The sequence below is a fragment of the Embiotoca jacksoni genome, unplaced genomic scaffold (genome assembly GCF_022577435.1).
Source record: "Embiotoca jacksoni isolate LCO1_2020_lvr unplaced genomic scaffold, fEmbJac1.0.p SCAF_137, whole genome shotgun sequence".
Classification (NCBI taxonomy): Eukaryota; Metazoa; Chordata; class Actinopteri; family Embiotocidae; genus Embiotoca; species Embiotoca jacksoni.
This window is the reverse complement of record NW_027185271.1, coordinates 6,594-33,147: the sequence shown is the minus strand read 5'-3', so window position 1 is coordinate 33,147 and position 26,554 is coordinate 6,594. Positions and strand designations below refer to the sequence as shown.

Genomic DNA, 26,554 nt, shown 5'->3' with positions numbered 1-26,554 from the left:
CTTAATACACCGGAAACAAAGGTTATTAATAGTAAAATTAAATGCAACCAATCACGGTTGTTTACTTTGCTAAAGTGGCAAGTTAATATTGAAAACCTACCAACATCTGCCTGCCATTATTTTACTAACCTTCTTTCTATTTTAAGTGTACGCAGTCTCCAAGGTAACCAGGTTTGGGTTAATTTGATCACCCTGAAAACGAATTCTCATGTGAGTCAACATCACAGATTTATACTGAACCGTCTCTTTCACAAATAGAAATGACCAATCAGTGTAAAAAAAAGAAAAGAAAAAAGAAAGAAGTTATTATAGTCAGAGAGCTGTATTCCAAACAGATGTCCCCGATCTGAAAATTTAATGACACTTAATTCTACCCACAAAACACAAAATAAGAAATAAATTATAGAAGGATTTAAAGGGTAGCAGGTAATTCAACGTACTCCGTTTAGTGCTCCTGACTTTCTAGCTGCAGAGGCTCATTGATGAACTTCTGGTTTTCTGAACTGATACGGTGGTTTTGGCGAAGAACTCATCTGAAAGCTAAATTCAGTTGTATTCCCCCTTTAATGTGTGGAGAACAACAGTACCAGTCAGTAAAGTGAAAACAGGGAGGGACAGAGGAGAAGAGGATCTGCTACAGAGAGGATGTATCTCAGTGACTCTGGTCCATTAGTGCGTTTTCCTTTTTTTTTTATATTTTTCTTTTTGTCAACAGTCCATGTGAGCAGAGGCAGGGATTGGCTGTATTGTCCTCCAGGACGCGGTGGTCAACAGTAAAAACAGAGCAAATCACCATGACGGCCACACGGGAGAAACAAAAAGGAAACCATGACAGCATCACGTTACCGAACGACACGCTCAAACCTGCACAAATCCACCGCTGCTAGAACCATGAGCAGAACCCGGCTCGTGATGCTGTACATGGACCTACACGTTGGTGGAAGAAAACAACAGAAGAAGAAAGAAGAAGAGGAAGGAGGGGTTACAGGTTTGATCCTCCAACCCCTCGATGACGACCTGAGGAGTGGCCGTGGGACAGAGCTGATCCTTCCCCCGCGACCAAGTAATGAAAATCAAAAGAAGAAGTATCCAAATGGATCAGTTCAGCCGAACGCTACGACAGTTCATCTTACTTCACTTCCTGTTCTGAAAACAAAAGGAGCGTGAGCAACGAGGAGGAAACCACGGCGAGATACAGCAGATGTACGAGCGACTGGATCCTCCCTCTGAAGACGGGGGCGGGGTTAAGGCTGTGTGTGAACATGAGATACTGAATGTGGCTCCGCAGCAAGGCCGCTCAACCCTGCTGGGTCCTCCTAAGGGCCCCTGTTTCCCCCCTGTGTCCCCTCTGTGGCCCCATTTCCCCTCTGTGTGTCCCCCGCTTCCCCTCTGTGGGCCCCCCGTTTCCCCTCTGTGGGCCCCTTGTTTCCCCTCTGTGTCCCCCATTTCCCCTCTGTGGGCCCCCTGCGTCCCCTTTGTGTGTGTCCCCCGTTTCCCCTCTGTGGCCCTGTTTCCCCTCTGTGTGTCCCGTTTCCCCTTTGTGCGTCCTGTTTCCCCTCTGTGGTCCCCGTTTCCCCTCTGTGTCTCCCCCCTGCGTCCCCTCTGTGTGTCTCCCCCTGTCCCCTCTGTGTGTCCCCTGTTTCCCCTCTGTGTGTCCCCCGTTTCCCCTCTGCATGTCCCGTTTCCCCTCTGCGGGCCCCCTATGTCCCATCTGTGGGTCCCCTGTCCCCCCACCCCGAGCGGCCTTGTCCAGAGTCCAAACAGACGCTCCAGGCAGGAAATCAGGACTTCAACAGGGAGGCGTCAAAGCTCAGATCCAGAATCGTTGGGTTAGATGCAGGATGTCACAACCGTGCCTCCTTCTCTTCCTCTTCCTCCTCCTCACCCCCCCCCCCCCCCCCCCCATCAACCCCATTTGTCATTCCTCCTCCTCCTCCTCCTCTTTGTAAGCGCCTCATCTCTGATTGGATGGCTGGTGACACCGTGGCCAATCAGGAGCACTCCTCCCCAATGCGTTGGCACGAGCGGCCCACCTTGCGGTCCAGCTTCACCATCTTGAGGACGGCCTCCTCGCGTCCGCGGCCCAGATGGTCGAACAGACAGTCGTGCTGCTCGGGGAGACGGTGCAGCATACAGAAAACGTAGCCTGAAGGCAAACGGAAAAACAAAGTGGTGAGGCAAGAAGTGACCCGTATGGACGCTTTGCTGTTCGTGCTTTGTGTGGCGGAAACCACACATCAATAGTTTTACCTCGCCGACATTATTGACGGACACAAACTAAGAAAAACAAACATTTCCTGACTTTAGATTTGCACCAAAGTCAAATTAGAGAGAAATAAAGTGCAGTTTGGTTTGTCATACTTGTGCATCCTGGCGAGTCAGATAAGGTGTTAAACTTTCACTAAACTACCTTGATTCACAGTCAATTTATTGGCTTTAATTTCCACAATATGATTATTTTAAAAAAAAATTAATTACAAGCCAATGTCAAGTCAACTATATTCTGACTGGTTGACATGATTTAACACAGCAACAACATGAAGGAGAAAAAACTGCTGGAAGACGGAGAAGTTGTTTCCAGAACGAGAGGAGACAGTCATGTGGAAGGGATTTGGTGCAATACACCCAGAAATATGTTCGTTTTTATCCAATATTTAAAGTTTACGCTGAAGTAGAAAACTATAACGCTTATTTTGGTGCTATTGTCTGTTCTAGAAATTATTAATGAAGTACTTTTCAGTATTTTGAGATATTGTTTTGGCAGAAATACCCTGAAATGTCCTGTTATTAATATTATTATTATAATTATTATTATTATTATTATTATTACTACTACTGTCATATCAGCCCCCAGAGCTTTCCATGATTTGTTTGTTTAGAAGATAATAAGAGACATGTTCTGCTCCGTTATGGAACTAGTGAAAGCAGTGGTATTAAGGCTTGAGCTTGTGCAGCGTCTTTGCTTCAGAGTGACGTGAGAGACACTGACCACAGCGACAGGAGCCCAGTTCCTGCTGCACCAGCTCCAGTTTGGTTTGGCAGCGATAGCAGCGCCGGCGGTTCTTCTGCTTGGGCGTCCCGCGGACCTCTTCACTGCTCCCCTCCTTCTCTTCTGACCGCGGTCGTTTCTCTGGTGTGGCCTCGCTGTCTGAGCCCGAGGCTGGAAGACAAACGGCGGGGTTAAGAGTTCGCTCTCAGCGAGGGGCGGAGCTACAGCGGGAGAGAGAAGAGGCCGGCTGTACCTGATTCTCGAGGACGTTTTGTGGGTGTGCAGAGTGTGCCTTGGGCTGTTTCTGTAGACGACACGCCTGCAGATGGAGAAGTGAGACATGATGTGAAACGACCTCCTTCCATTAAATGCATCTATGTTGAGAGAAAAACTACCAGAAAAATGACAAAACACTGGATTTAACAGCTGTATTATGCACCATGCTTGAAGCAAAAACATCATCTGTTTTAAGTTTGCGCTATAAAAAAAAAGCACAAAATTGAACTTCTTCATTGTTGTTATGAGTCTTATTGGAAATGAAAGTTTACCATATTAGTTTAACCTGAAAGTGAAGCATCCAATGTAATAAAACCAAAATGCATTAGATTACCTTTCTTAAATAGGACTGAATTATTCAGCAGGGCTCAATAACTCCACGACTTCCAGAAGCCCCATTAAAAACATTCACGTCGATTTGTAGTCTTTAGTCTCTTAAAGAAGCTCTAAACAGATTTTACAGATAAAGACAAAGTGAAAGGCTTCACATGCAGCTCTGTTGAACTTTATTCTGACTTTAAGCTCTTTGTTTAGCTGCTCCTGTTCTGGTTCACTGTCACCGCTCTCATTGTGGCAGCAGTTTCAAAACAGAAAGCTCTGAAAACCTCGACCTGATAAGGTAGAATAAATTAAATACCAGACAGACGCAGTTCGCAACTAAAACAGCTAAAGATTCACAAATTTCACAGGTGGAGACCAGAGACAAATAGAAGAGTGAATATTGAACTGAAGTTGGTCACATGACCACAAACTGAACTCCCTATTAAGGATAATATTCATATCTGTAGCTGCTACATGTGTAAATAAGCAATTTTAGTTAAGTTGGTCATATGAAATGAACGTGTGCTTAGAAAGTGAGAGTTCAGAAACTTGTAAATAATCAATAATAAGTCCTTAATAATGCTTTTATAGGATGTTGTGCTGGACAGAAACATGCTGTACATGACTACTATTGTCCTGAGGAACCAGCCTTCATGTTGCTGTGACTGATCCCTGTATATTTATTTGGATTCAACCAGTGGATCCACTTAAAATGAATAACATTTGTACTTGTACATCCTGCGACTGCCATCTATGGAAACCCACTGTTGATGTGAGCAGAGTTCCAAAATGAACCCTGCGATCCGAATCGCTCACCGTTTCTTTTTACTGCGAGTACGTGCTGCAGCTGCCCGACTAAGTATGTACTTTTAGCATACTACATTTAACACAGTAACTCTGGTATTGGGACTTTTTCTGGCATACTAAATAGTACGGTAGTTTGAATATTGGACTGTACAGGTACTTCATGTTGCATTCTGCTAACTTGGTGAAAAAGGATGAAGCTTTTAGTGGCCCAGCAGAGATTTATCAGCACCTCTCTAATGTCTCAGTACTTTCCCACTGGATGGGGACATAAAAAGACCAGACGGTCCAGACTTTCCTCAACACATCTATCAGCTCAGTGATGAACCTTTTACCAACAAATTCTCTAATTAATGCCACTGAACCCTGTTGTTTCCACAGTTGGAGCACACCATTACATGGCTTGTTATAGTTCTTTCCCCAAATGTAAATTAAAAATAATAATTAAAAAAAGCACATGGTGAGTGTGAAAACGTGCTCGGCCGATCTTACCTTCCCTCGTGCTAGAAAACGATGGCGAGGGCTCTTCGGCCGACGGCTGCTCGGAGCTGGAGGGCGGCGACAACGATAGGGACTGGCTAGTGCTACTGCTCGTCTCGCTACTGAAAACGGGGGATTGGCTACTGCCAGTGCTTTGGATGGGCTTGGAGGTGCAGTCCTCCCCTGGCGGCTTCTTCTGGATGTCTGTGGTTCAGGACAGTCAGGCAGGGAGGAGAGCCATGCAAGAACAGGACAGAGGGAAAGAGAGAAGAAGAGTTTAAACACATCTGGACTCACACACCTATTCATAGTTTAGAACTGCAGCTGCACATGTTGACATCATGAAGATGCACCGTGAGTCCTTGTTCTGTGGACATGTTGACAACATGAAGATGCACCGTGAGTCCTTGTTCTGTGGACATGTTGACATCATGAAGATGCACCGTGAGTCCTTGTTCTGTGGACATGTTGACATCATGAAGATGCACCGTGAGTCCTTGTTCTGTGGACATGTTGACATCATGAAGATGCACCGTGAGTCCTTGTTCTGTGGACATGTTGACATCATGAAGATGCACCGTGAGTCCTTGTTCTGTGGACATGTTGACATCATGAAGATGCACCGTGAGTCCTTGTTCTGTGGACATGTTGACATCATGAAGATGCACCGTGAGTCCTTCCTCCGCCCACAGCCACCTCTCATATTATATATACTGTATATGATATTATACAAGCTTCCTTCGTGGTTATGCTCTTTTCCTGTCACCTCTTTTATAATTGCCGGCTTTGTTTCTTGGAGTCAAAGAAACATAAAATTATGAGAAGACAACTTTTCCTTGTTGGTGTGTTGAAGGATGCTCCGACACCAGTGGACTGGTAGCTGATTTGAACCTGCAGCAAACATGGACATCGTTCAAGGATCAATTTGATTTTGAATGGTCAATCAGTTCGTCACTTAATAGAATTTAAAAGACATTATTAATCATGAATCAGTTAATTGGAATAAAGTATTTTTTTAAGCAAATATAACTTGTAAGTGTTGAAGGATTACAGCTCAGATCCCGTCGCTCTGCTCTCTTTCTCTCCATGCATTTACAAACCACATCTATATTTTGATGCTACTGATATTTTTCCATTGATAATTTAACGTGCTTGTCCATCACTCTCTTCACAGTAACTGTAACGTCCATAACCGACTCTCTCTTGTTTCAACAAGTCCTAAATTGGATATTGTGATGTGGTTGTCTTTGATTCTGTAAAGATATTGGGACTGGTTGTTTGCACTGGTACTCAGTTGATTGGTTGAATACTTTTAAGGTTTTGGAGTGACAAGTTTTAAAGTTGGCTTTTAATATTTTGTGCTGAGCAGTTTCCACCTTTCTGTTACATCTTATAAAGCAACAATTTATTGAAAAAGATTTATTGAAAGAATTGCAAAACAATGGGCAGATTAATGAATCGATAATAAATGAATAAATGAACATGATTGCATGTAGCTTATGTAATAAACACAAACAAATGTTCAAGTCCTCCGTTTTAAAAGCTGCTCTGCATCACCACATGACTGAAGTTATGTTTGCCAAGAGAAACACGATAGACAAGAGACAAGTGACCTCACTTGAGATGACTGAGCTGCACTTTGACCTTTTCTACATCATGTGATCAACCTGTAAAGATATTTTCTTGACTCCCTGTGTGTGTGTGTGTGTGTGTGTGTGTGTGTGTGTGTGTGTGTGTGCGCGTGCGTGCGTGTGTGTGTTGGGGGGAGGGAGGGTAGGGTGACAGAGGTCAGCCTATATTTGTCTTTCTCCTCCACATGTGGGCTAACCCACTTCTGCTCAGCCTCGGTACTCATGTGTATTCAGTCTATTCTGAGCGCTACTGCTGTCTGTGATGTGAGACTCAAAGCCGGGCCCTTAGGTCCTCGCTGTCTGCCACACTCGCTGGTTGCCATGGCCACCGACAGGGCTGCAATGCACCCTCAACCCATCCACCTGAACCGCACTGGAGAAGTCACTGGGAAACCTTCATGCATACTGTGACATTTTCAAACTTGAATTGGGTCTTATTTTTTCTACATTTAAATGAGTTTAAAGCCAAAATGCTGCATGCAGTCACCAGACAGACAAGATGAGTCTGTTCTCTGAATCTACAGCTGATTCTGCCCTTCATACACTCACTTCACAGCAGTTTACTGGAATCTCATCATCCTTTTTGACAACAATTATCTTTTGTTTTTAACCAAATGGCAGCAGACATCGTTCTGCAGTGAAGCCCTTCTTTTACCTACAATGACTTCTTAGCATTGTTATCATTCCTACCAGAAATCAGCTGGCACCGCTAGCCTGAAGCAGCTGCTGCTAGCTGTGCCGCTGGCTGTCAGTGAGAACCACTCTGCATGCCAAGAAAACGAATGTGGAAATGTTTCAGCTGTTTGTATGCGAGAGGAAACAAGCTGCATGTAAGCCTCAAACCCGATGACTGACGCAGGAGACCTGACATGCATCCATGTGGGGATTTGAATCTGTGTAATAAAAACTGTGAGCTTTGTAGTTAAGCAACAGGTGAACCACTGGAGACAAGTGATGAACCAACCTGCTCAAACATGACACGTGCAACAGTACCTGAATACTGGAAAAGTCCCACATTGTACACCTTTCCTCTGTTTGAGTTGCAGTCTTGATATCCATAAAATATTTTTGTAGTTTTAAATACTGAAAATTATCTGGCCAAAATAATTTCATGCCAAGTCTGACTTTTGCAGCGCAGAGATTTTACTGCAATCCAAAAATAATAACATACTATTACAGATTCAAACCCATGTGTAGTACAACTCCTTTTTGTCCTGAGCCTTGTTTGCTGTGATGATGTCATTCTGGAATAATATAAATGGTTATTTTTCCCTTTAAAAATGGTGTGTATCTTGAAAAGACTTACCAGCAAAACATTTGGAGCAGAGGTTCATGGTTTTACTGGACCTGTGAGGACAGGAGAGACAGGAAATGTGATTGACCTCCACAGACATCCACGGTTTGTTTCTTCTGATTACAGCGGTCTTCATGACATAAACGTTTTCTGATACAAAACTACAGTTACAGGGTTTTGTCATAAACCCTTAAACACGACAAATTAAACAAAAATGAATTATATAACCATCATTTATATACAAATAGTGGCTGCACATTAAAGTGGAAGACAGACAAACACTAGTCAGATATTGTCTCTTTTTCAACATCTCAAATAAAAAATGATATCACATACAAAGTATTAAATATAAAATTTTTCATTATCTTTCCTCAGGTTGAATCTCAGGAATCTTATTTTTGGTTCATTCCGTCGCCATCAGTTCAAAGCAGGATGACGAGAAATATCAGACAAAGGAGAAGCAAATGGCTGAAATAGGAACAGATGCTTGTAATAAAGTAAATTATTTCACAGTTATACTTTTCTTACTTATTCATTTCAGCAACACACATTTCATGCAGGCAGAGACAAAACTTTCACGTGACAAGGGAATCAAGCATCTCCTGTGACACACTGGTGGTGAGTTTGATTTCACCTCGATGTACGCTGCTATTGTGATGATGTAACGCTCACATACAACACCTGTCAATATTAAAACTCTGCATGCTGGTATGAAGATGAATGAACGGCTGATGCTGCCATCAGCACTATGTGAGCGGCTGGATGTGTAAAGAACTGAGACTTCACCTGTCACAGCTGTTTGTCTTCTGTTTCATGGCTGCACAGTAACTCAAAGGATTTACAGCCAAAACTAAGTCATTTTAAAAGATCTTTTATCATGAAAGGTCTAGATTTTAAAGAAGCAGTTTAATAAGACGACTGTCACAATTACTACAGAACTGCTCTGTCATCATCATTTGAGCTGACCACAATTGTTTAGCATCGATGTTTCCATTCATCTCACTAAAACCAGCTGCATGAATCCGACAGAAACGTCATATTTCCATCACTGCTTCCACCTCTTTTGACCCAGATTTTAATGATGTCATCTCTTTAATGGCACGAGTGAATAATTACTGACACCAACTTTATTTCTTCTACTACTCCACTGACTGCATTTCGATGAGAATCTATTGACACAAACATCATGGACCAGATTTCAAAGCCAATCACCAGCTCCAATAAAAGCCTCTTCTTCATAAGGTGTACCCGGATTGTTATTATCATTATTTTAACTGTAGAGTTTTATACGACAATAGAGACATTAAATGAACAAAAAGACAATTAAATGAAATGATTGACCCTAATTATTGATATGACAATTACTACTCTATTTATTATGTTGTGATGGTGACAGCCCACCCAACAACCAGATAAAGTATACTGGTAATGTGACCTTGAAGCTCAACTCCTTTAATAAACACTTCTGCTCATTTCAGCCTATAAAATTGTTAAATGTATTTTTCAAATATTTGGATATGTGTTTTCTTGGCAGCTGCTGAGGCCTCTGCTCCAGGTTGGTGTTTCCCTCAGCTTCTGGACCTCTCTTTAATGTCCAAACCACCACAACCTGTCAGACTGAGCTGTTTCTGTGCTCTCAATGGGACACAAGCTGGAACTTGGTGGGTTATTCTGATCATTGTTCCTACAGGAGCTATGTGACTAATGCAGCAGGACAAGCCTGCACACTGTTTTCACTGTCGGCAAGGAGGGAACGTTTTTCAGCTGTTAGAGCCGCCGAGTGTGGAAGACTTCAGATCTACATGAAATGGGAAACTCATTTAATGTCAGCATCACCTGGTTTCTAAAAATTCTAAAACAACACTAAAATTTAAATTGATAACCTGTATTTATCCAAAAAAGATGGCCTAAAACAGAAGAGAAAATATTCTTCATGTAGCTGTAATGATAGAAAAAGAATGAACTTCACAGCAAGCAGGTGATGAACGAAGCCTCAGTTGTACTTCAGTGCTCCCGGGTGACAATCCCAGTTGGAGACCAGATGGTAAAATTTGATTATGCCCACAGAAAATGTGTCACATCCAAATCAAATATCTTGTTGAGGTGCTTAAAACACAGCTGGTTCGACTGATAGCAGCATGCCGAGAGTAAAAAAACACAAAGTCAGACAAGACAACACAAAACTCTCCATTACCCTCGAAGAGGAATGCACTCGGACAGCCGGGATTTTCCATATTTTACTCATTCTAATGAATTATTACTGATAAACTGGAAGAGGCATGTATGGCGGCTGATTTGATCTTTAAGTGCCAAAACATCACAGAAATTTCAAAGAAATGCTCGACTTAACCAAGATTAGTGTCACCATGACATATTATGTTGATTTTTTTTTTTTACACCACTCAGTACATGTCTTGGTTGCAATTATTAGATAAACAAATCAAACCATGTATGTACAATAAGTTTATGCTGACCTATAAGAAACGTGTGTCGTCATTACATTTGTTTTAACTTAATATCATGTTAGCCTGCAGCCGAGTTTTAGTCCCTACAGGAAATCATGATCTTGCGGTCACAATCCTTCAAATGTTTGAAGGAGGTTCCCGTTTTTTCACCGCAATAATAGCATTCAAAAGAAACTCTGTTGAAGATATGACCGCACACAGCCTGCCTTTCAAATAAAACTTTATCAACAAAAATACCCCCTCATCTACAGCCAGCGAGGCTCTTCAACTTATCATGAAAATGAACCAAACACTGGGAGTGACAGGGGTTTTTGGGAACTGTAGTCTTATCATGACAATCAGGCTACTAATCATGTGTCGGTCTACTCAAACAGTATGTTTGAGATTACAGGAGTTTATACACCCCATAGTTGTAAGAGATTGCACTTTGTTAGTGTGCATTCATCATCCAAGCATTATTTATTTCTGTTTTTGTGTATATAGTCTGTGCGCATGTGTTTATTCTTTTATTGCTCTTATTTTTTTCTAAAATAATTGTTTTTTATCTGTCCTATTTCGTTTATTTCATACGTATTTGTAAATTTGTTCATACTGTGTACATGCTGCTGTGACGACTGCATTTCCCCACTGTGGGATTAATAAAGTCTAATCAATCTTTCTATCTATCTGTATGTGCTGAATTAATATTATCAAAAAAATACAAACATTTAAAACATTTATTTTTTCAGAAGATGTACCTGTTTTTGTATATTACAGACAAAGGCAAAGCTGCGCCACTTTTAGAAAATAATTTAGTAATTAAAATTTAAGCACCATGGTTCTTTAAGTTTAATCAAATTTTTAAAAAAGACGACAATGGCTATTTCTGAGATCTGCAGGATGTATTATCATCATAGGAAGTGATTGCTTTTGACTGTTACTTGGTAGAACGCAAATTTTTTTCCCACAACTTGCAATTGTTGACAATTTACGGGAAAGAAAATTCTTAAAACTGCAAATTCCATTCCATTTTTCACAATGGACCAAAGTCAAGCATTTATGATCGAAACGATCACAAAATAAACTCTTAACTTAGGGAAACTTAGTCCACTAATGGTTATGACTGGTTTGTACGAACTCATCTGGTTACCATAGTAACCAGGTGATTTATCCAAAGAGGAGGAGCTAGTCAATGAGTTCAATGATTTTAATTAAAACGTGCATATTTTAACACATAATGTTGCACATTTGGTAACGTTTTCATTATTTGGCACTTTAGACCTGACAAGACTTAAAATATTGGTGGAAACATTCAAGAATTGCCTCATAACAAATACAATTTAAAAACGGAAAACGAAAAGAAAACAGTTTACTGACTGAAAAAGTGAAGTAAGTGAAGTATGTAAAGGATGTGCGGTGCACTGGGAGACTCTGGTCCTGCCCAGGTGAGCTGGAGCTCTCTGGGCTTTTGCACCGCTCCAACAGGCTCATTCACAATGACGCAACCTTGTTCAAGATGTTTTCAAGAGTCCTTGAGCTTCAGTGACATGTGCGAAGAGCCTGCGTGGGACAGGACAGGGTGCAGCCCCGGGACAGGTGTTATTCTGAGCCGAGCCAGGCCAGGCCATAAACACACAACGCTGCTGCCATTTGTGTCACCTGACATTGACAGGTGGGTTCATTTGTTCAGTTTTGCTCACTGGACACCACGAAATGAAGGCAAACTGGGGGCTGGGGCAGCGAGTGGGGGGGGGGGGGGTGTAATCAAGTGACAGGTCATATGACAAGGCTAGTTATTGATAGCAGCTAAAAACAGGGAGGGGTTTTATCTGTCTGATTGTATTCTACATGAGAAGTAGGTTTCCATCTTGAAAGTCAATAGTGCTATAGTGAGTGGTGCAGGGATTACTATGGGATGGCAGTCATGTCATCACACTACATGATGTATATGAAGTGGACCTGTGAGCAGAAGCCATCAGTCCAGTCTGAGCTGTTCAACACATTAAAGTCCTTTTTCCTTCGGGGAACATCAGTGAATCACATCCGGTATGCAACACACATCCACCACTTGACAACAGACCCACAGGCTGTGAAATGAGTGTAAAAGCAGGTTTATCGGTCCAGCTCGGGTAGAGGATTCAACCAAAGGACGTGTTGCTCGTTGTATTTCGTTTTTTCTTCGATATGAGAGATGAAAACAGGGCAGCTTTAAAAGGAACCTGCTGGCAATAAATCATTGTGTGTCGGTACGTCATCTCCTGGCCTCACAAACGGCCTTAAAACACGATATAATACGGTAGGAAATATAAGTCCGCCGGTCAAAGGCCGCCGGAGGGTTTCTACACTTTAAAACAGAGGGAATATGTGTGCTTTAGAAGCACGGAGGTTTATTTATTAGCTAACTTCCCAACCCCCCACCCTCGGCCTGCACAACAGAACAACAACAATGGCTTTGGACTAGTTGAGCCCGATGATCATATTCATCCGGATTTCAGATCCAGATCGCGGCTTTAATCTAGTTTATATCAGCTTGAACACTCACCCCCAAAATCCACAGGGACACCTCGGAGGTAGACTCGGAGGTTTGCTTCGTTCACTTGTGTCTCCCATGACTTCCAACAAAAACCCGATGTGGGAACGCGAGGCTGGGGATGAGTCCGGGGCCTGGTCCTTCAGGGAGGAGAACGATCCAACACCAAGTTAGACAAAGCGACAAACCTCCTATTTCTGTTAAAGTCCACAGGTTGGTTAAAGGGGGAGGCGGACCCGATCCGTTTGGGCCACAATAACCTTCCGTTAAATCCAACAAAACGGCTCAGTTTGAACTGGAATAATTGAACGGCACTCAAAGCAATCAGCTGGACGCTCGGACGTTACGACCGTGAAACGAGGAGGGGAGTCCCGGTGTTTCAGCCGACACGGACCGAGTCAGAAGAACCACCGGCCGTCCCGGACACACTTAAAACACTATTATAGCGACGTTAAAGACGTGGGAGGCTGTGAGAAAACGAAAAATAAATAGACTGAGTAAGGCCTTCCCCTCTTCACAGCTCGGACCACCCCTATTCACACGTCGCTGGGACCAAGTATGCTGGGCCGGAAACGCGTCCATCAAACCAGAAATGTCAATATTGGTCAAAGAAAGGAAGGAAAAATAGAGCTGCAAACTCACTACAATGTTGGCCAAAAATATATGACGTGAAAAGATATGATGATTATTATTTTGAGTTTCTGTGTTTACTTAAAGCAAGTACAAACTGAGGACGAAGGGTTTGACTCGCTTTGATCACTGGCTTTACTGTAATCCAGTTTACTGATTACAGTGGAGACTTAACTCTGAGAAATTTGCAATTAAAATAAAATCAATGTGATTAGGATTACATTATACTATTACTGTTGAGAAAGCTAGTTTATTGTGGTTAGATAACCTAAAGGGAATATCCAGCTCTTTTACATTGGGCCTCATATTAACCAGCTTGGTTTTAACCTCGTGTCTTTGTGCAGGAGAGGTTGTGTAAAACTTTTTTTGTGGCTATTCATTGAAACCAGTTGCCTGCTTCAATTGAAAATGTCCAATGAGAGCAGTGAGAGTGAATCCAAAGAGTAAAGCCATGGCCTTAAACCGAAACAACAAGCTGAAAGACACTAAAAAAGCTTACACGTGGTTTGTCACTACATCTTTTATATTTGACATCTTCAAATAACTCAGTGTTAATGTGAAAAATATTATGACAGTTAAGTGAGAGAGAGAGAGACACACACACAATCAGGACTAACTACTTGCATTACCACTGTGGTAACTGCTGACATTGCTTCTGCATTACTTTTATTGCACTGAATTCTGTTTATATTTACATCGCAGCATACTGTACTTATTGGACCACCATCACATGCCTTCTATCTGTACTACGCAAAATCTTAACTGCCATCTTTTTATCGTTATTTATATTAGACTTATGATATAGACTAAATTTCCTCACTGTGGGATTAATAAAGTCGAAGTCTTCACTGTTCTGTTTCTACATCACAATTGCTGCAATTTAAATGCCAGCAGTCACACCATTCAGACAGAGCTTTATATAGTGTTATCGGCCAGGTCCCTCCTTTCTTCTTCTTCCTTCTCTATCTTGTACCAGCACCTTAGTACTGTGAGGGACAACACTTCATTCCGCTGTGTACTTGTTAATGGATGAATGACATTAAACCACCTTCAACTTGAAAGGAGATACAGTAGAACCACTTTACAATTACTCAAATTACTCCAAACGCGTGAAACGGTGAACCCATGAGGCTCTGGAGTCCCGCAGCGGTCACCGCTTTACCTGAAAACAATTCTGCCTCTGATCTGAAATCACGAGAGAAAAGGTGCACATAACTTATTTGAAATGCGTTCAACAGGTGAACTCTGAGATGGTTTTGCTCTGCTTCTTCCATTTTTCTGGTTAAAACCTCCCGGTAGCTAACCCTACAGACTGGAACCAACAGGTCATCTCTGTGAGCATCAAAACAAGACAAAAATGCTTTGGAGTTTTAAAACTAGACCCTTTTAAAAGTTTCATGACAGTAACATCTCCTGAGGCAACATGACACATCGACCAAAAGAGCTGGCAGGGCATCAGAGCCTGGAGCATGATGAAGAAACGTTGATCCATCAATCACCGCGGTAACAGAAGCTCTCGAGACTGAACAGAAGATTAAGATCACTGTATTGCTTGTATCAAACACCTCCACTGTGTGTTAACAGCAGCGATTCAGGCAAGCAGACGGGCGTGACCCCTCGCACAAATCAACATTAATAAACAATGTCAGTTCTTTTCATAATCACATTGTTGACAGGCAATGTATTGAACAAGAGGCAGTGAAATGCAATCACACGTCAATGGTCAAAAAGAACACATATATATTAAGTCAAACTATGCATATACATAAAGTTAGATGGGGGATGGGGAGTGTGATCTCTACAGTACAATGTAACCTGAACAAAGCCCTGTTGTTGTTTTCTGCTTAGTTATTAAGGAAGACTTCATCCATCTAATGAGTCATCTTCTAAAATGGAGATGGGATGGCTAAAGAAAGCTTCTAGAAACATCAGGGGGGTCACCCAGGGTAGTTCAGTATTTCAGGTTATGTAACAATCAAACAAAGGGTTTCCAATAGAGGAGCTTATAAAGACAAACAACTCAAAAGTGCAACATCAGGACACAAAAGAAAACAAACAGGAACTACAGCACTGACAGCTTCATTTAAAAACACACCGAAGACAGCTCGGTCCGAGAGCCACCAAGAGTTTAAATTAATTTAACGTACGAACAGCAAGATACCAAATCCAGCACTCCAGTACCTCAGTCAGAAGACCCAAGCTGCAACCTTTATCTCCGTGTACTTGAGTAAAATAAAGTGCTGATGGCAGCTCTACAGGATATAAATGTTATTTTACGGCAGCTCAAGTGCATTCACAATTTGGTCCGAACCTCTCAGCCCCAAATTCTCAACAAGTGGCTAATTGATTTCCCCGGTCAGTTGCGCTAAGTTATTCAACTGCTTCCAATGCTAAATTAAGACACCGTTAAATTCCTTTTACTGAGTTTCTTTTTCCTTGAGGTATGGATTTGAACTATCAAAAAGTCACACCAGATACTACCACAGCTTTTGGTTTCAGGTGTGAAAGAGTTTCATCAAATACTCCACATCTATGACTTAATATGCAAATGCATAATTGTATTAAGTACTATTTGCATACAAATGCCACAGAACGCTCCACAGCTTTGGCAAACTTTTGAAGGATTTACTTCCAAACTTTGAAAAATACTTGACTGCTACTCTGTTAGCTCGATGGTATGAAAAGTGAGTAGAGTCCTTTTAAGACAGTTTCTTAAAAAAATAGCTTGATCAGGATAAAATCCTTTTTTTTTTTTATTATTGTTGTTATTATTAACGCATAAAATTCAAATATCACCCCTGCCGCCCACCCTGGTCTTACTGCTCTTTGGTGATACAGTACAACCATATTTCAGTGTGTGCCTCATCTTTGGAGAAGCAAACATTTGACCTTCATCATATTGAAAGGATAAAACTTGAGTCTTAGTAGCTAAAAAGTACCTTCATAAAAATGCTGAGCCAGCGGGTGTAATACCTAATAATCCATTTCAACTGGGAAGACTGGAGTCGTAAATGCAGCTGCTACAGACACACCAGTCTCTAATGTTGCACTTCTGACAGAAGGACCATGTAGGATGACATGAGACGTCGCTGTAGCAGTGCAGTCTGGATGATGAAGGCTGTGCAAAATGGCATTCTGAGGTCTCCCTTCCTCTCCACACCTTCCAACGAGGAGGGAGGTGGGGTCTTAATGATGGGACTGTGACGAAGATGAGGAGGATGAAGAGGGCTGGGTGGGCAGCAGGCTATGCGTGCGTGAAGGTCGTTGGGGCCGCGGCTGCTGGGAGGCGGCGCCAGAATCAGAGGAATCCAAACCCGGGCTGCCTTCATTGACCTCTGTGTCGAGCTGGGCCGGACACTCAAAGTGAACGCAGTGAAACACCTGCAGAGAGATCGGGTCAAACACTTACAGGACAAATCTACACACACACACACAGACACACACACAGACACAGACACACACACACACACACAGACGCAGACCACTAATTCTGCTGGTGGCTGGGAAGTCACTGTTTCATTGGCTACTCATGACGTCAACACCCAGCCACCGTCGTTCAAACAGTCCCTCCACGACGCGTTTTATGATTGTTGCCATCAACAATGTTTGATTTTGCGGCAGATTTTTAAAAACATTGCGATGTAATTTGCAGAGATTTAAGTGAGTTTTTGGCAGTAAAACTGCATAAATTATTTAAAGAGTATTATTATTTAGAGAGAACCATGGGTCTCATACTTCCCAAAAAAATGAACAAAAGTGATGTTTCTTTCTAAAACAGACAGTCTCTGACTGTATTATAAACTATAAAGGCTACATCTGCTGTCAAAATAAGAGCTTTAAATACTGCTTAAATAATATTAATTCAAAACAGACTGTATGTACAAAAATTTAAAAACAGTTCATGTACCAAGACATGTTTTGAAATTAGCATTCGGTGTGAATGATAGACATAAAATCTTCTGATGCAGACTTCCTGACAGTTTGGTCCCTTGTAGGGCCACTGACACATGGTAATACACAATCAGTTTCAAGTAAACATCCTGTGGGATTTAAAGGACCACAATATATGTTTTCACCTCATTAGCAGTGTTGTGAGTCCCAACAATACGGATGAAGGAAGCAGGCTGCTTATCAAACTTCAATGTTTGCCATGATCTGTAAGAGAAGGCATGAAAAAAAAAATCATCACAACAAAAATACAAATCACTCATTTTGTGTGTCTGTTAACTGGGAGTCCCCCCTGAAAGAGAGACCCCTGATTCCATTGAGACTCCAGCAGCACCAGACTAACGGGCATCTTTGACCACGATGGTCCCCACCAGCTGCAGCCTCCAGGGGGAGACTGACGGACGGAGGGGACACCTCCACCTCATGTCCCCAGAGGAGACTGGGCAAGAGACCACGGCAGTCCGGTGATAGAGGAGAGCACGCTGCGGATATTCAGAGGACTGATAGTCTATATTTATATTGAAAAAGGGAAAAACAATAGTCAGACTTTTGTATTGAACAGCCAAATGTGATTGGTCAGGTTGAGCCCTGCTGTTTACGCATGTATGTCTCTTAGGATGACATGTTCCTGATAGCACCGGACATTTTTTTCCATTCATCCCAAACTGTATATATTTATTTTTTTATTTCATTGTATTTTTTTTAATTTTTTTGTGTATATACTCTGTGTATTTATTCTAAAATAATACTTTTTTTTTTTTTTTTAATCTGTTATTTCTTATATCTTAAACGTATTTGTAAATTTTTTCATATTGTGTGTACCTTTTGTTTTTTTCTGGCTGCTGTGACGACCCAATTTCCCCACTGTGGGATTAATAAAGTCAATATTATCTTATCTTACTTTAGGGCACTGATTATTGTACATAGACTATTCTACTGTGTTCAAGCTGACTATTAATTCTGCAAGAACAACATCTCAACAGTAGCAGAGTCAGCTGATCTTTTTAAGGCTGCGTGTTTCCTCAGAGATCAATGAGAGGCTCTTGGTCACTGTATAATCAGACAGGCTTCAGGAGAGGGACTCAGAAATCTATTACTTTGCAGATATAAAGTTCATAGTTTAGTGCGATCATTTTAAGAATAAATATAAATGAACAAGGCAGCATCATGAAAAGTCACACTGAGTAAACCACAGCTTCAAACAGGAAGTTTCAATGATAAAATATGATGCAGCTCATACACTGGATTAATGCAGAGGCTCATGTTGGACCCTCTCTGTGATCTTAATGCCATGGAAGAAAGTCAAAGTAACAGAAGAGGAAACGGGCTCCTCACCGACATGCCACCCTGGTGCGGTCCACCATCTTGGTCCACTGCTGCTGGTTGGTGGAGACTTCGATGTAATAACTGTAGGAGCGATCATCACAGTCCCATAACAGCAGCCTGAACAGACAATAAGAAAAAAACATCAGCTTAATCAGTAACCACTGACACTTCTTTTGAAGTGGAACATGAAGGCAGCACGACTTGCTTGAGCTTCTTGTTTCACATATGATGTGAAAGGTCTTCACTAACCTGAAGGAGCTCCAGCTGCCTTCAGATAACTCTTAGAAATATCATGAGCTGGATGACTGACAGTCTTCACAGACTCACACTGTATTTCAAAACTATCATTACATAAAATCATGTCGATGGTCATCCCTATCAATGCTGCCATCAATATTGTGGAAGTGACATAGTGTTCATGACCAAAATACAACTCAAGTTTCTTTTTACATTTTAGCTCAATACAGTCATAACTACAATTCATTTGTATTTATTGTTGAAGTCATGATTTCATTCTGTAATGTCACATAATAAGCGTAAATAAAAATGTGCCACTGTATGGCAACAATTACCTGAATGCAAAGGTGGCTAAAATCAGTTTGATTAATTACCAGTAAATCGTGAATTACTGGACCAGCTGCAGAAATTTCTGACTCCTTTATGAATCCTACTCAGAGCCGACGACAAGGCGGATCTACCTTAAAGAGCCTATAGAGTAGGGCTGAGCTAGCTGGATGACGATGGCCCCGGAGCCCAGTTGATGGCATGTGTATCCAGAGTCCCAGTCGTAGTTGCGCGTGTCTCCGTTGAGCAAGGCATTTCTGCTGCGACTCACACCCTCGACGACACTGGCACACGAGCCAATTGTGGCCACGTTCTCAGTGGGCACTGCAGACATCGGGGGCAGGGTTTCAAACTTGTTATGCTATGATCTGCACATGTTTGAGTTGACTTGTAACTTATAAGTTTAAAGTCACAGATATCAGAATCAACCAATAGGAAAGATGAGGGACACATATCATGGATGGAAAGATGAGGGACACAGATCATGGATGTAACTAAGGACAAGTAGTGTAACTGATAAATGTGTGAAATCTTTTTCATCCACGCAGAAATACAACAAACTATAAACTACACCACTTACCCAGAAGTCCGTTCTCCAGGGTAAAGGAGCGGTTGGTAAACATGCACTCAAAAGCCACGAGGTGGAACACCTTGTTTACTGTGTTGTGAGTTCCCACAATGCGAACATACCTGAGACAAAGAACAACCATCAGGTATGAGAGGACAGGAAAACCAAAGCGCATTAACTCAACCTTCAGTGAGCCAGGTATAAACTAATGTGAAGAACTTGTTGTCTCTGGTAGAGGCCCTTCAAAATACTGTTGGATCTTTTTAATATACAGTTGAGGGCTTTAAATTCAAGATGAAACACTCGGTACATTTGTTATTATCCTGGAGGATCTCATCTATCCCTTTTATGTTGGAATTATGACTTTCTTGAATTTTTCTTGTCATAGGTTTTTTTCAAACATATGAACTATCAACAAAATCAATTACGTGAAAAATGATGACCTCATTACAACGTGCTCTTTTAACACAAGAACCTAAAATACTATAAATTTGGTTATATTACATTAGAATGTCTTTTACAAAACACGAACGGAAGAAAAATCCTTTTGCAGGTTAGTTTCAGGGATTTGTTAGAAATACAGTGAACGGTAGAAATATAAATTTCCCAAAACTATGCTGCAAATGTGTTTATATTTGTTTTTTGTTTTATGGTGAAATTTAAACCATTTTCCCAGAAGTGGAGTGACGGTGCAACACCATAACTGCATTCTTCAGGACAACTCTGAGTCTTAACTTCCATGTGTTAGGATGTTTGTTCACACTAATATTTTGGTGATGCTCATCACACAGAATTCCACATCTGGAGTCTCCAACTTTATACTGCTTTCTCTGACAAAGTTGAAACAATCCTATTTGAACATGAACAACCAAACACTATCCAAAAATTTATGGAAATCTAACTTTCTGTCCTGGTTTTTTTAAACACTGATTATATAATTCAAATCAACTACAGGCCCTGATGGTACACCAGGTGAAGGCAGGTTATGGCACTAAAATTAGATTAGATTTGACTTTTTTTAATCCTACAGTGGAGAAATTCACTGTAAAATGTGATGAGAAAAAATGACAAGAGATTAAATCAAATTCGTATCGACTCATTCTGCTCCCAAAATGTGAGACAAAGCCGAATCATTCCCTGTCAGTGCATGGTGTTATTGTAAGCAGGTGGGGTGCAGGTATATCATGCAAACCAGTCAAGTTCTCAACAGCTTAGGCCAAGGAATAATGAGTGTTGGTGGGAGCCATGTGGTTCAGCTTAGTTTACCTGCACACTCGTGGTGTGAAGAAGAGATTCTGCCACGAGCGGCACAGGTACTTGGAGTGGTCCACAACACGCTCCCAGTCCAGCTCGTCCATAGAGACCTCGATATAGTACGAGTAAGACCTTCAATAATCAAAGGTGATATCTGAAGTCAGTAAACAAACCATCACACTCATAAAATCAGTATCACGACAAGTCAGTCAAATGAGGTTCATTAAGAAGCAAACAATTATCTACATGTTACTTAAGACATGTGACATCTCAGCTTAGAAATCCAAGTACATCAATAAATCAATCAACAATCAGTTTGTACGACAGATCTTTTATCTTTGGTGAGCTAAAAAAAAAACCCCACCAAAAACACTATGATGTGCTTCAGATAGGCCCTTTTTTCATCAAGTTAAAAGAGTTTATTTATTATTATTTACAACAATCCATCAGTGCAGTCAGTCATCTACAACCCCGTTTCTTAAAAAGTTGGGACGCTGTGGAAAATGTCAATAAAAACCACAATACAATTATTTGCATCATGTAAACCCATATTTAATTGAAAAAAAAAATAGATATCAAATGTTGAAACGGAGAAATTTTAATGGATTTATGTGATTTTCAAATCATTACACCCTGTTTTTATTTAAATTTTACACAGCATCTCAACATTTTTGGAAACGGAGTTGTACTTCAACAATAAAATGAACTCTAATATGTGCTGCAATTTTCAATAAATATATTGTAAATTACGTTACACATTTCTGAAGAAGTTCAACCACCACTGTGACAGTTTTTCCTGTTTTCGCAGACAGGTGTGTCTTACCGACTGTCTCTGTCCCACAGTAGCAGGCGGATGTGGTTGATGATGGACGGCTGACCCAGTTTGACCTCGATCCCGGCGCGGCAGTCCTCTTCGATGGGATGTCTGGAGAAGCCGTGGTCCAGGTCGTAGTTCTGGGTGTCTCCGTCGAGCAGCGATGACTTCAGCTCTCCTTTCACCACCTGAGCTCCATGTTTCATGGTGGCGATGTTCTCCTCCGGGACTGAAAACCAAGAGACAGAGACATGAAAGAAAGTGCAAATGACTACAGTAAACAAACACATAACAAAGGAAAAATACACACATTACGACACATGAACTATATTCAGTTTTTGATTGATGCTTGATAAGTACTTCAATGGGACTAACTGAGCATTCCCCGGTAGTTAAGGTCCATATTGCGGCTCTCAGAGCGAGTCTTAATGGCGTCCAGCAGGTCGTCTGGACTCAAAAGGGCTGTCGGTCGAACCACGTTCAGCATCTCAGTCAGAGTCATGAGCGGCAGCCGCACTGCTGACATCACTTCCTGTGTGTCGGCGCCGTCCTCATGCTGCCGGCACCAACGGCACAAGGCCTGGAAGATCTCCTTCTCACTGGCAGCAAACGAGTCCCGCCGGACCATGGTCAGCAGAGCGGTCTGTAATCAAAGGTTCCTCTAAAATCATTTCAGGCAAAGAAGCTAAACTATCAAAAGAAAAAGTGTAACGGGCAGAGACAAATGTGTAAGGTAAGATTAATAGTCGGAAAAATTAGGGATGACATTTTTTAATTAATTTAAGGCAATTGAAGTTGTATTTCCAATCTTCACTTTTCTATTCTCAACTCTCCCAACAACCAAGACTAAACTATCGTCATAACTTTTGAAATGTTTCCAAACTGTACGTAAGGTTTATGTCAAACCCCTTAATGTCCATCACAGAGCTAGTAGACGTTCTAGCTACTGTCATGCTAGAATGAAGCAACTGCAAAATTGATTACAGTTCTTCTTGCACAACTCCATCATCCTTCCCCTCTTACCTTGGACAGTGACAGGAAACCGTCAGAGTTCAACACTTCAGGTGCATGTCTGTCCATGTAGGCACAGCAGGCTGCACTGAGCGTGCTCAGAGAGTAGAGACTGGCCACGTCGAAAACCAGGCAGACGTTGTTGGTATGCAGGATGGTGCGGAGGAACTCGGAGGTGGAGTCCTCCAGAGGCTGGAGGCCGTAGCGGTGAGCCAAGCCCAGGAAGTCCAACAGCACCTCTTCCCGGGCAGAGCTGAGGCTGGCCCGGCCCGTGTACAGGTAGTTTAGCAGCATCGAGAAGGCTTCCACCCGTGTCTCCTCCAAACACACCTCCGCCTGCGGTTGAGACTCTTTCATCCCACCGTATAGCAGGGCCCTACAGCAGCCAGAACACCCAAACAGAGGAAGTGTTTATAGTGCTTTGCACTGTCTCAACCACAGGCTACAAACACTACATACTTCCTGAAAACCAGAAAGAATAAGAGAACTGGCAACATCAACATGGTTCACATCACATGCATATGAAGTATTTAATGCTCTTAGCACACAGACAAAAAATGATGTTTGAAAACAGCTGTCAGTTTGCTGGTTTGATACAACACGAACACCGAACCCGAGATACAGAGAAAGACCACATTATCAATACACAACTAACTCTACAGAGAAACACAACTTTGAAGAATGTCTGCCTTTATGTGGGCCGTCTACAGGAATAATATAGGGAAATAATGTTAAATTGACTATCATGTGAGGTGAATAAAATCAGATGACATATGAGAAGCTGTAACTATGAGGCATGGGACATTAGAGCTGAAAAATGTCTCAACAATTTGAAGGTTATCAAACTTAAACAAAAAACAAAGTGTTATTGTTTCAGCTCAAGTCTGAAGAGACAGTTTTGTGGACTTGAGTAGTTACAAGGATGGACCTACCAATGCACGTGTGAGATTTACAAAGGTAGCATAAATGCAGCAGGTGGTACCAAATGAAAAATGGGTTGTCCATCAAGAGGTGAGGTTTGCACATGGAGGGCTTCCTGCAGGGCGAACACTGGTTGTGATTGTTGGTTCAGCCTGGTGGAGTGAGGCAAGTGAACACCTCATCTCATGCAGGAAAAGCTGGTAGCCTTAAGGCTGTTTGTTGTGTTTAGGGTTTGATATTGTCAGGTTTCAATGTGTGAGATGTGTACTGTTTCCATGAGTTTAGACCTGCTTTCCTGGTAAGTGTAAGGCAGCTGGTAGTAGGTTTGAAACGAGATCAACGTACCAGGTTTTTCAAGCTTAATTGTGTAATTCTTAACACGAAGGAACGAGTTTAAGTATTCCTAAAATGGTGTTTTTAAGAGGGTGAATTAGTTTCCTTATAGACCATCGCTGGTCCTTTCACTGCTCTTTCCGTTGTTTTTCATGATTCTTTGTAGTGTAGTTTGCCCTGACAAGTGAGCCAGTATCAGGTACAAAGAAGAGAACTGCCCTCGTGGTGGAATCCTTCTTTATCTTCCTTTATCGAGGGTTACGGTCCTTTCCCAACCTGACTCCAAGGAAATCTCAGACAGGCTTATGGCCGTTGCGTGTGTGTTTGTAAATATGTGGGTATCCTTGGATTGAGTTTTCATTGTTTCAAACAATTATATTATAGAGTGCACAGTGATGTTTTATTGAAACGTGAACCTGACAGTGCTAGCTGGCAATTGAACTCAGAGCAGGTTAATGTGTCGGTATAGGTACTGAAAATCTGGATGTCTTTACCTCCCGATTTCCTTTATAAGCTAAGGACGTGCAGTGTGACTAACAGAAGTAGTGTAACCTGAGCCCAGACATTTGAAATGACCTGAAGTAGTGACAGCGAGCTGCCAGGATGACCCGGTGCGCCGGGAAGCGCTTCCCCTCCACGATGAAGGTGACGTCGCTGTACTCCTCGCCGAGCACCAGGGCTCCGAGCTGCTCCGACAGCAGGTGGATGTGGTCGATCTCCGACACGGAAGCCAGTGGACGCAAAGGGTGACTGTTACTCATGGTGGACACAAGCCAGAGTCACATCTGTCCAACCGAAAGCAAAGCAGGCGCGCAGCAGCAGGGTTAGCTCACACCACGTAACGTCAGCTAATGCTACATGCTAACTAACATCGCAATAAATATATCGTATTTCTAGTTTATAACTTTGCGAGAATACATTAAGACTAATGAGAAAGCCTCTATTTTCAGGGTGCATCTTAAAAGTACTGAATGAGCCAGCTGTAAGCGCCCAACGGTGTCGACAGCCAGCTAGCTGAGCTGTGTTGTTTACAGCCGCTGGTGCGGCGGACATTAGACACCTGGCCGTTAACGACCGGCTCAGCGCGCCTCTTCTTCCGTTCCCGCTGCGTGGTCAACTTACCGAGCAGCTTTCATTCACTGTCTTTCAATAACGTTGATTGCAGCAATTCAAACGTGGTTCTTTTCCAATTGTGCATAAAGTCAGCACCACATTTCCAATTGTTCCAACATCACACCGATGGAAACCAATTCCGGGTCAACGGGTAGGCACTTCCGGTTCGATTAATAGCTTTTCAAAATGAAAGTTAGGTAGGTAGGTAGGTAGGTAGGTAGTTACTTTATTAATCCCCAAGGGGATTAAATATATTTAATATAAATATATAAATACATATATAAGTAACCCTAACCCTATATTTAATATAAATATATTTAAAGGACAATGTTTATTTCGCCAGATTTTAATCATTTCTTTGGCCGATTGAGCAGCGATGCCCTATTTAACTTAAACTATTCTAATCATGTAAATTGTTCGGGTTAGGGTTAGGTGAAGGGGACTGATCCTCCCGTCCGACTCAACGCACGTTAGGGGATGCACGGTCCTGCCCCCAGGCAGGTATCTCCCCAGGCAGGTATCCCCCCCCAGCCCCACTCCCTCACATCAAGTGTCCCTTGCTCGTACTTCCTCGTCCATGTGGCCAGGGGACAGTCTCGTCCTCCACAGCGACGGATGAGGATCCCGTTTGGGCTTTTAATTCCTGTTCATGGTAAGTATATATGATTTTGTTTTTATGGTAAGTAGGTACAGATCCCAAAATAAAAAAATAAAATGAAAAGAGACTGGTGTTTGCCTTCTAAAAACATTGAGAGAAATTGTCTTTAATCCTGTACCTCTTGCAACGTTTCGACTTGTATGTGTCTTCTTAATTTTGTCCGTTGGCCGATTTCCCTGTTCCTCTTGGAGACCCCGAAATTTATGCATTTACGAGGTGGCCAGCTTTTGGAGGAACGATTTGTTTTTCTCCTAAGTTTTTGCCTTTTTCACACTGCTTACTGTTTGTAATGATGTTCTTTCATTTTATGGACCACTGTTTTTTTTTTTCCAATAGGGATCTGTATTTAGTTTTATAATCCCAATTTTATGTTTCGGGCCATGGGTTAGGGTTAGAGGTTAGGTGAAGGGGACTGATCCTTCTCTGACCCATATGAGTGACTGTGGACTGACCGTTCTCCTTGTGTCTGTCCTCAGCTGTCGGCCCACTGTGCAGCTCAGAGGAAAGACCTGGAGAACCAACACCTGCTGGTCCAGCAGAGAGTGAGACTCTACACCTGTCAATGTGTGTGTGTGTGTGTGTGTGTGTGTGTGTGTTCAGGATGCTTCAGGTGAGCCTATGGTCAGCCCGTGTCCTGGGAGTGAT

The 26,554-nt window shown here is 42.0% G+C and overlaps 2 protein-coding genes across 2 annotated transcripts; both read right to left on the bottom strand.

Annotated features, from left to right (window-relative positions):
* Positions 1-1,684: 1,684 nt before the first annotated feature.
* LOC138196851 (AN1-type zinc finger protein 3-like) lies at positions 1,685-14,849 on the bottom strand. The gene is made up of 6 exons (XM_069147236.1): positions 12,782-14,849; positions 7,808-7,848; positions 4,883-5,074; positions 3,243-3,308; positions 2,990-3,160; positions 1,685-2,146 (listed from the first exon to the last, which is right to left on the bottom strand). The coding sequence occupies exons 1-6, from the start codon at positions 12,847-12,849 to the stop codon at positions 1,992-1,994; spliced, it is 693 nt and encodes a 230-aa protein (XP_069003337.1). The 5' UTR covers positions 12,850-14,849; the 3' UTR covers positions 1,685-1,991.
* A 79-nt stretch (positions 14,850-14,928) lies between these two features.
* Positions 14,929-25,388, bottom strand: btbd9 (BTB (POZ) domain containing 9). Its single transcript, XM_069147235.1, has 11 exons — positions 25,261-25,388; positions 24,715-24,923; positions 22,897-23,260; positions 22,249-22,516; positions 21,883-22,102; positions 21,072-21,191; positions 19,818-19,927; positions 19,372-19,561; positions 18,683-18,790; positions 17,476-17,554; positions 14,929-16,780 (listed from the first exon to the last, which is right to left on the bottom strand). The coding sequence occupies exons 2-11, from the start codon at positions 24,897-24,899 to the stop codon at positions 16,586-16,588; spliced, it is 1,839 nt and encodes a 612-aa protein (XP_069003336.1). The 5' UTR covers positions 24,900-24,923; positions 25,261-25,388; the 3' UTR covers positions 14,929-16,585.
* Positions 25,389-26,554: the final 1,166 nt, after the last annotated feature.

Bases quoted from the DNA above. Each gene is read 5' to 3' on its own strand.
- LOC138196851 (XM_069147236.1), bottom strand. From the start codon at position 12,849: ATGGGAGACACAAGTGAACGAAGCAAACCTCCGAGTCTACCTCCGAGG. The intron at 3,309-4,882 runs GTAAGATCGGCC...CTCCATCTGCAG, and splicing joins GTTTTCTAGCACGAGGGAAG to GCGTGTCGTCTACAGAAACA. The intron at 2,147-2,989 runs GTCAGTGTCTCT...GTTTGCCTTCAG, and splicing joins ACTGGGCTCCTGTCGCTGTG to GCTACGTTTTCTGTATGCTG.
- btbd9 (XM_069147235.1), bottom strand. From the start codon at position 24,899: ATGAGTAACAGTCACCCTTTGCGTCCACTGGCTTCCGTGTCGGAGATC. The intron at 22,517-22,896 runs GTAAGAGGGGAA...CTTTGATTACAG, and splicing joins GTTTCCTGTCACTGTCCAAG to ACCGCTCTGCTGACCATGGT. The intron at 21,192-21,882 runs GTAAGACACACC...TGATTATTGAAG, and splicing joins CTGTGGGACAGAGACAGTCG to GTCTTACTCGTACTATATCG.